The following is a 9,513-nucleotide window of genomic DNA, read 5'->3' as shown; positions in this document are numbered from 1 at the left end:
CCTGCTGACTGACAAATGAAACAATGAATATAGTCTTTATAAATAATAAATACCGTCATAGCAACACCAACTAGTTTCAGTAACTGAATGGCATCAGGGAACTCTGCTAATCCTGTAAGTTTCCTTGACAACCAGGTCAGGTAAAAAAGAACTAAAACAGGAACATGAGAAGATAAAATCAAACAGGCTGAAAGTCCTTAAAATCAATATGTAGTGTATACAACCACTTGAATTATTTTATTCTATTAATATGTTTTTGGTTACCACGATTAACACACTAATTATTAATTACAATCATAGAAGTTGGAGAAAAGGTGTTTATAATTATACTCGCCAAGGCTCCTTTTATCATGTTACCCAACCCGTCCGCCTTGCCACCTCTAAAGAGAAGGTTAAACCCAAAGCAATCTACCTCTGTGTTTTGAAATGAGAGTCTCCAATCATGTATGCTGCACGCGCTACGATGAACAAGAGCCCCGTGTGGCACGAGACGCTCGAAGTGTATACCGGTTTCAGTGAGATGCAAGTTTTGGAGTGTGCGAAAATGATGGCGGGATTTCATTTGTTGGTGCGAAGCGATGAAAAGCGGAAGGTGATATATAGGAAGTATTATATAGGAAGTATTCGAGTGTTACACGAGGTGTGGTGGCTCTGTATCAGCCAGCTAAAGCTCTGTTGGCTGTTGTAGCGAACTGATTGTTGGCATTTCTTCCTATATATCACCTTCCGCTTTTCATCGCTTCGCGCCAACAAATGAAATCCCGCCATCATAAATTCGGGTTAATTTACAGTTTTCTTGAATTTCTTGATGTTGTATTAAGTATCTTGATGTGGGTTGTTAAAAAGTCACAAAGTTGGATTAATTTACTGTTTTCTTGATGTAGGTTGTCAAAAAGGTCACAAATTTGGGTTAGTTTACTGTTTTATTGAATTTTCTTGATTTGTTTTGTCAAAATAGTCACTTTTTTTTGTTAATTTATTGTTTATTTCTTGATATGGGATTGTTGCAGAATGACAACAAAGTTCATGATTACATGAACTCACAACCCGAAATCAACGAAAAGATGAGGGCGATCTTAATCGACTGACTGATCGAAGTTCACAACAAATTCGAGCTCTCTAACGAAACACTGTTCCTAACAATCAACATAGTTGATCGATTCTTGGCTTCCAAAACCGTTTCTAGAAGAGAGTTACAGTGTGTAGGCATGAGTGCAATGCTTATTGCCTCAAAGTACGAGGAGATTTGGGCCCCAGAAGTAAACGGTTTCGTCCACATTTCTGACCGTGCTTACGAACATTAACATGTGTTGGTTATGGAGAAGAGGATATTGGGTAGATTGAAGTGGAACTTAACCGTCCCGACTCCGTTTGTGTTTCTCACCAGGTTCATTAAAGCGAGCGTCACCTCACCGGAGATCACCGTAAGTGTTTATTATAAAAATTCGCGATGAAATTCTATTAGTTCATTGTGAAATGATACTGATTTTAATGTTTGCAGATGGAGAATATGGTTTATTTTTACGCTAAATTGGGAATGATGCATTACGGGATCATCAAATTCTCTCTGTTGATGTTTACAACTGTAGCGGTGTATACTGCACGCGCTACGATGAACAAGAGCCCCGTGTGCACAAGACGTTCGAAGTGCATACCGGGTTTAGTGAGATACAAGTTTTAGAGTGTGCGAAAATGATGGCGAGATTTCATTTGTTGGCGAGAAGCGATGAAAAGCGGAAGGTGATATTAGGAAGTATTTGAGTCTTACACGAGGTGCGGTGGCTCTGTATCAGCCAGCTAAAGCTCTGTTGGCTCGACAGATTAGGTATGATAATTTACCTTCTTAAGTATGAAAGGCATCTCTTCATCGTGTGATGATTAACCTTCTTGAATGTAAAGTACCTCACGCAGCCTATATAGAAACAGATCTGTGTGTTTGTTATATGTTATCTACTTAAAGAAACATGATCTTAAATGTGAAAAGTTATTATTAGTTAAAGTAACTTGCAACCTTACTGCATCTTTTTGCTGATCTTTTCGTTGAAGAAGTTTGATGTATCGCGCGCTTGGAGCCCAAGTAGAATCCTTTGAAATAACACCAACCGATTTCCACCCGACTCCTTTCCTTCTTGTGAATCCCCAATTCACGGATACTCCCATTAAAGTTGCTACCTAAAATAATAACATCAAACAGGAACAGGCTTAAGGTTATGCTAGATTCCACTAACAAACATTTACCAACTGTGATTAAGATTAGCTCGCTCGCTTAGCTCAAATGTACTTGAGCCTAAACTTGTATATGTATATATAAGTCGAAATTGTTCAAGAACACAATTTGCACAGCTGATGAAGACTTGAGCCCCATCTCACAATCAGATGACATAAAGAAATGAAAATGATGTGTACAGACCTGTACATTGGCAACCAATGGCTTGCAATATCTAAAGCAAGAAACGATGGGAAAACAAAGCTACGCCTGTTAAGATGATAAAAAATTCATATATGATTATAAAATAGATTACATAAATATAGTACTATGGGAGATAACAAATAAAAAAACCTGTAGGCATAAGCAGTTCACCAAAGGCGTAACAGTTCAGCAGAACTTTTATGTACCCTGTACATAGGCGTAAGCAGTCAAACACTAAAACTCATGACAATATGACATACAATTCATAAAAATATTATTAACAAGGACACAGTGAAAGTTCCACCTGTGATAAGTGCTCTTTTTCCTCGTATAATTCCTTGTTTGGCATAAGAAGTTCTACTTCTTTATCCTAATTGATGATTAATTCATAACTTGGCATCATACCTGTACAAATATGTAACAGATAAACGATAATGAACATCAAAATCATAGGAGAATCTAGAAAAAATGATGAACTCAAGTATACATGAAATAAAGCTTGTTTAAGCCCTAGATCGTCAAAATCTCCACTTACGAAACCCTAGTTGCCTGAAATCAAGCATGAGTTGCGCACGAACGAAAACCTCATCAATCTACCCCACCCTTGAAAAGCTCCACCATCGCGCCACAGATCTGGTTTCAATCGAGAAAATTGTTTCAATCGAGAACATAAATATGAATAAAAAAATACATTAGAAGTAACCCATCAGGGTTATGAACAATACATCGTTGTATTCTTTCTTTTCAGCCTTTGTTTGCTTCAGTGGCTTCACTTTTCCACCTTTGCAGCAAGATCTTTATTTATTTATTTATTTTTTTTATAAGTCAAATTATAACAGAGACATAACATACTAACCTTAGTAAAATTTCAAAATTCATGTAAACAAAAACCATGGAGAAGAACAATTGTGCAGAACCTTGCTTGGATGACAATATTGAAATCTAGGGTTAGGGCTTGCTCTGAATCTCTGATACATAACTCACCATCAATGTCATCTTCGTCTTCTTCATCATCTAAAACACCAAAAAACGAAACTGGATATTAAGATTAAAACCTTGGAAGCAACAACGACAACAACATGAACTCAAAAGCATCATACATGAACTTGAAAATAAATAAAAAACTATACCAGGGGCGTAACTGATCGTGGTCTTGATCTTTCAGCAAATCAAATCTCCATGAAAACAAAACCAGATCAATTAGGGTTCTTCGAGAAACTTAAAAACTAAGAATCTGATATTTGACCTAGGTAGAGAATTTGAAAATGAAAACCTAGATTGTAAATGAGAGGGAAAGATTTCATGTCACACCCCGACTGCGTAAAACAACAAATCGCGGCAGAATCGTCGGGGAGTGTTGTAACAGAATCATTGTTTCATAACACATGGAAAATGAAATTTTGTTTTATTGAATAAGAGAAGTTATAACATCTTAAAAACAAAGAAACATAACATAAATAACTAGTCTTGCATCTTTTATTGTCACTAAGGCCCAAATCCGCCTAAGTGTATCTTGATCAATCCTACGCATCATCTCCTGAAAACACATGTGAAAATAGGTACCTCAGCATAAAAATGCCTCTGAGATACATAGGTTTTATTAAAATAGGATTCATGACTTGTAAGTTTTAAGAAAATGTTTGTCAAAAGTTAGTCGTGAACCTTGTAAAATGTTTTCTTTTATAAATCACACAAACAGTGATAAAAAAATCAGATGATATAAAAGAAAGATGCACAGATAAATAAATGACCAAGTAAAATGAGTTTGTATAAAATATGTTGTTTGTAAAACAATGTTTCATGAAGATATAATATATGTGTAAAATGTAATATGTCTAACTTGAAATGGTTTAAATAATGTTACGATATGTAATATCATAAAAGCACTTATATATAGGAAGTACCAGCGGCGTATCCACCATGCTTTTATCATATTACACACGCCTCGTTACTTAAATCACTTACCCAAACAAACCACCAACAATGTCTTTTTAAAAAAAACTGTCAAATGTTTATGCGTAAATCATGTCTACTGTCAAATGTAAATCATGTAATGTGTAAACAAATCTCATGTATGGCAAGTAAAAAGTGACTACTTAAACCATATGTAAAAATGCACAAAACAAGGTAATTGAATAAATCAAAAGTTATGTTTTGTAAAATCCATGCATGCTTTACTGATACAAACATCTATGCGGTAATGTTAAAATGCATATATTCAAGCCTTGCGACTGTGGCAACAGACCCTTAAACGAAATTAAAGGTTTATCTAAATTATGAATATTGGATTCAGTCATTCCTTCCACCCAAACAAACCTAAGATTTCAGGAACGGGAGTTGTCAATTCCTATGGTACCATTACTTACTACCAAGCGGCGCGATCAATGTTAATGAATGTATTTTTGTCCCATTTAAACAAACCAAATGTCATACCAAATGTAAGCATGTTTTATGAAAATAATGTACTTTAATATGCTAAATGAACATAAAAAGTAGAAATGTAAATCAATGTGTCCATATGCTGAGTGACCATATGCAACAGAAATGCAATGTAAATCAATGTGCTAGCATGCCAATAAAACATACATAGCAAAAACATGGAAGAAATCATGTACTATATGTGTACTAACGAACATAGCAAGCATATGATATAAAAACATGAAAGTAACAAGTAGGCACATGTGTATCACCCCAAAACATTTGAAAACGTATAAGAGGGGACTATGTACTCACTTGAGGATGCTTAGAAGTCTTGAATAACAACCAAGCAAAGCTACAGGGATCACGGAAATCAAACGGCACAAAAGGTCCAAGCTATGAAGATTTGATCTCAAAATTCTGAGGTATGAAGCTTCACAAGGTGAGAGCTTCAACTTCGAGAAGAATTTGAGAGCAAATGTGAGGAATGAATGAAGATCAAGTGGGTTTATATAGAGTTTTAAGAACTGTTAGGATCGTTCCTCGATAATTGAGCTTCAATCTGGACCGTACATGTTGGCACAAGGTTTTGGAATACTAGGGGTGCCCAAAAACCATCATACAATATTGCAAATGTTACAAAAAAGACCCTAAACTTCAAGTTAAATGCTGAAAATGGACTTGCTGTTGTTGAAAATGAGTTTTCTTTTTTTGGGTAAAGGGTTACCCCGGTGATTTTATATATTCACAAACGCATAAAACAAGTAGAGAGGGGACATCCTCACTAGTTCACTCAAGAGACATGCCTCAATAGCATAAACCAAGAACATACCATCAAAAACAAAAGACAACGAGTAGACTAACATCTAGAAACAAAACAAAAGACACAAAATGAGTTAATAAGCCCCCATCGTCCTTCATAGCGTCTTCATCAATCTCCCATTTCCCAAGCAAACGCCTTACATTCGCACAAGGTTTGAATTTCACTCCCATCAATTTGTATCGAACTGTCTTTAGGATTATGTTACATATGGAATCCGGTGGACGTGTTTGATTTTTAAAGAGTCTAGCATTGCGCTCTTGCCAAATAATGTAAGCTGTCGCACCTACAAACACACGAGTCACATAGTTAGCTGTCGTCTTTGACTGACTTCTCGCCATCAACCAATTGACAATCGAAGCCCATTTAGGCTCTGCATTATCCCTATCAACCTTAACTCGGACCAAGTTCCATACCTGAGAAGAGAATTTACATTCAAAGAAGAGATGGTTATGAGAATCGACATCCGCATAGCATAAGAGACAACACATAATATTCATGTTCTTCCTCCTAGCTAATTCCCACTTTAAGATTTTATCTTGCGTCAAAAGTTTCTGTCACATAATCAGCCACACCAAAAAAGTGTGCCTATGAATACATTGAGGAAACCAAACAATTGTTGCCCAATTAACTTCCTGCTCTCTAATCCGTAGCGTGTTCCAAACCGTATAAGACGAGTGATCAAGCATATGATCGCCATCCTTCCAAAGCAACCGATCTAGCTAGTTTTGATCCGGACGAAGATGATCCAGCTGATTAAGTACCGGAAATAAATCCCTCCAAGTAGCCTGCCATGCCCAAGAATCATCTCTATATACATCCGAAACCATTGCATCCAACCGAAACCCTACACTAGTAATAACCCGAGGAAATAATAAACTTGAAAGAGGACCAAGATGGCACCAATTGTCATACCAGGCTGAAATAGTATTACCAGCGCCCAAAGAAGTCCAGATATGCTCCTTAACCAGCGGCTGCAGTTGAAGGATTTTCCTCCAACTCCAGCTGCAATTTGTAATATCCTTGCAAACCCAGAAGCTCCGGCCTTTAAGACGATACGAGTAAATCCATTGCACCCACAGAGAATCTCTCTTCTTAAGAATACTCCATATATGAGAAACCATGAGGGCCTTGTTTACATCTCCGACCCGACGAATACCAAGACCACCTTCATATTTAGGCACACAAATAGCTTTCCACGAAACTTTGGCTTTCCCTCTATGAAAAGAACCCTCCTGAGACCATAAGAAGTTCCTCATTCTCACCTCCAGGTCATTTAAAATCTGAGTGGGTAAAATAGAAGCCGAAGCCCAGTAAACGTGCATAGACGACAAGACCGATATAATTAGTTGAAGTCTGCCCGCGAAGGATAAAAGTTTGTTTTTCCAATTCATAATCCTTTGATCCAACCGTTCAAGAAGAACACTACAATCTTTTACATGAAGCCTCGATGAAATAAGGGGTACCCCTAAGTATTTGACCGGTAACAGACCCTCCTTAAATGGCATGATATCCAAAATAGCATCTTTCACATGAGATGAGACATTACAAAAGAAAGTTGTGCTTTTCTGGATGCTAGGGACCAAGCCGGACATGCTAGAGAATCGAGTAAGCGACTCCATGATACATTGAGCTGACCGAACATCACCCCGAGCAAATAAAAACAAGTCGTCTGCAAAACAGAGATTGATAATATTTTGCTTTTCACACTTGTTGTGAAATCCAAACGAAGAATCCAACTGAGAAGCCTGTTGCAAAATGCATGTCAAAATTTAACAAGCGTGAATAAATATGGGGATAAAGGGTCACCCTGTCTTAGGACACGTTTCCCCTTGAAATATCCATGAACTTCCCCATTAACACAAATCGAATAGGTAGGAGTGGAAACACATGTCATAATCCAATCTACCATTTTCGAATGAAAGCCGAGACCAATAAGGACCTGCTTGAGAAATCTCCAGTCAACTGTATCATAAGCTTTCTGGATATTAACTTTAAAAGCACATCTCGGAGGACCATTATTCATGTGATAATTATGCATCAATTCTTGCGTAAGCAAGATGTTATCTGAAATTTTCCTTCCTGGAACGAATGCGGACTGGTTAATACTGACAATCTGATTCAGGTAATTCTTTATACGGTCCGCAATAATTTTACTAATGCACTTGTAAAAAACATTACAACATGCTATAGGACGATAATCCGTGACAGTCGACGGAGTAGGCTTCTTCGGAATAAGAACAATTAACGTGTTGTTGAGCTCCCTAAGAAACTTACCAGACCTGCAAAAATCAATGATGCCACTCGACACCTCTTGGCCAATAATCTGCCACGCATGCTTGTAAAATGCAGCCGTGTATCCATCAGGGCCCGGAGCTTTATCATTGCCAATGGAAAACATAGCCAACTTAACCTCTTCACTAGTAACCAGGCGAACCATATGATTAGCATCTAGCAAAAAGATGATGAGTAGGATGCAAATTAATGACGGCAACCATATGATTCTCATAATGATGGACTAGAGCCTTTGAAACCTCTTCTCCCTGAAATAAAACTCCATGAGAGTTCGAAATAACCTCAATACGTGTCATGTGATTCCTACTTTTCAGCGAAGCATGGAAAAACTTTGTATTAGCATCACCGGCACGTAACCAATCCACCTTTCATTTCTGTTTCAGAAACCGTTCCTCATCTAAACAAGTGACCTGAAGATCAGCTGTGAGTTTAGCTTTATGGGTTTGAAGATCCGCATTCATTGGGTTGATATCAATTTCAAGTTGAATCGCATCCAAATCCCGATGAATGTTTTCAACTTTCTTGTGCAAATTCCCTTGTTGAAACAATAAACCCCGAAGAGGCGACTTTAACAACCTGAGGTTTTTCACCACTCAAAACTGAAGGACACCATCAATTTGAGTATCCCACACACGCTTTACAATCTCCGTAAAACCCGGCTTAAAAACTAAGAAATTAGTAAATTTAAACGATCTAGGCTTCAATTTTCCCAGGGTGGGAATATTTAGCATACACGGGCAATGATCTGAAAGTCTGTAAGGATGAAACAAAGCAATCGAGTTTGGAAATTCAGAGACAAACGAAGTGTTACCCATGACTCTATCAATTTTCTTTAGCACACCAACACCATTTTTTGGCTTTTGATTCCACGTAAAGTGACAACCTGACCGATTAATATCGAACACCTCAATATCCGAAACACATTCTTGAAATTCTCTCATGCCAATCGAAATAGAGGAAGTTCCCATAGAATGATCCTCTAAGTTGAGAGCCGAATTAAAGTCACCCATGATTACCCAAGGCTTATCACCAACTAGAGCTTTATGTAAAGATAATTGATGCCATAAATCTCTTCGGTTGACATAATAATTCGCTGCATACACAACTGAACAAAATAAAACCTTCTTATCAAGCTTAAAGATAATTTGAAGATGCATAACTTGAGAGGTTTGAGCCATCACAATAACATCAAAAATATCCGAATTCCACCCAGCAATAATTCTCGTTCCTTTATCACAGCAACTCCCATTCGAGATCCAAGACCAACGACGAAAAACAGAATTACATACTTTCGCAAGAGTATCAACATCAACATGAGACTCTAAAATAGCACAAAAAGAAAGATTACTATCCTTTAGAATTTGGCGAACCTCCTTTTGTTTAAGCGGGCGATTCAACCCCCTTATATTCCATGCTGCAATACTAACCATTGGGAACCCCGGTTGAAGGAGTGCTTGCTCCTTTAGAAGACTTTTGAGTCCCTTCCATGAGAAAATATCCATTTCATTATAAACTTCAACCACCTCTTCATCATCAGAGTCCTCTCGACCACCACTTCCCCCATTACTAC

At 37.5% G+C, this 9,513-nt stretch overlaps 1 protein-coding gene and 1 pseudogene across 1 annotated transcript; one reads left to right on the top strand and one right to left on the bottom strand.

The window, feature by feature from the left end:
• The first annotated feature begins 987 nt into the window (after window positions 1–987).
• Window positions 988–1,761, top strand: LOC110889380 (annotated as a pseudogene).
• Window positions 1,762–1,950: 189 nt separating this feature from the next.
• On the bottom strand, window positions 1,951–8,157 carry LOC110887655. Its single transcript, XM_035979921.1, has 7 exons — window positions 7,591–8,157; window positions 6,413–7,396; window positions 5,792–6,064; window positions 5,661–5,694; window positions 3,328–3,424; window positions 2,407–2,476; window positions 1,951–2,172 (listed from the first exon to the last, which is right to left on the bottom strand). Exons 1-7 carry the CDS (start codon window positions 8,155–8,157, stop codon window positions 1,951–1,953), a joined length of 2,247 nt encoding a protein of 748 aa, XP_035835814.1.
• Between the last annotated feature and the right edge of the window lie 1,356 nt (window positions 8,158–9,513).

Source organism: Helianthus annuus, chromosome 11 (assembly GCF_002127325.2).
Source record: "Helianthus annuus cultivar XRQ/B chromosome 11, HanXRQr2.0-SUNRISE, whole genome shotgun sequence".
NCBI lineage: Eukaryota > Viridiplantae > Streptophyta > Magnoliopsida > Asterales > Asteraceae > Helianthus > Helianthus annuus.
Note: the sequence above shows the minus strand (reverse complement) of the source record. Positions and strands in the feature narration are given on the sequence as shown.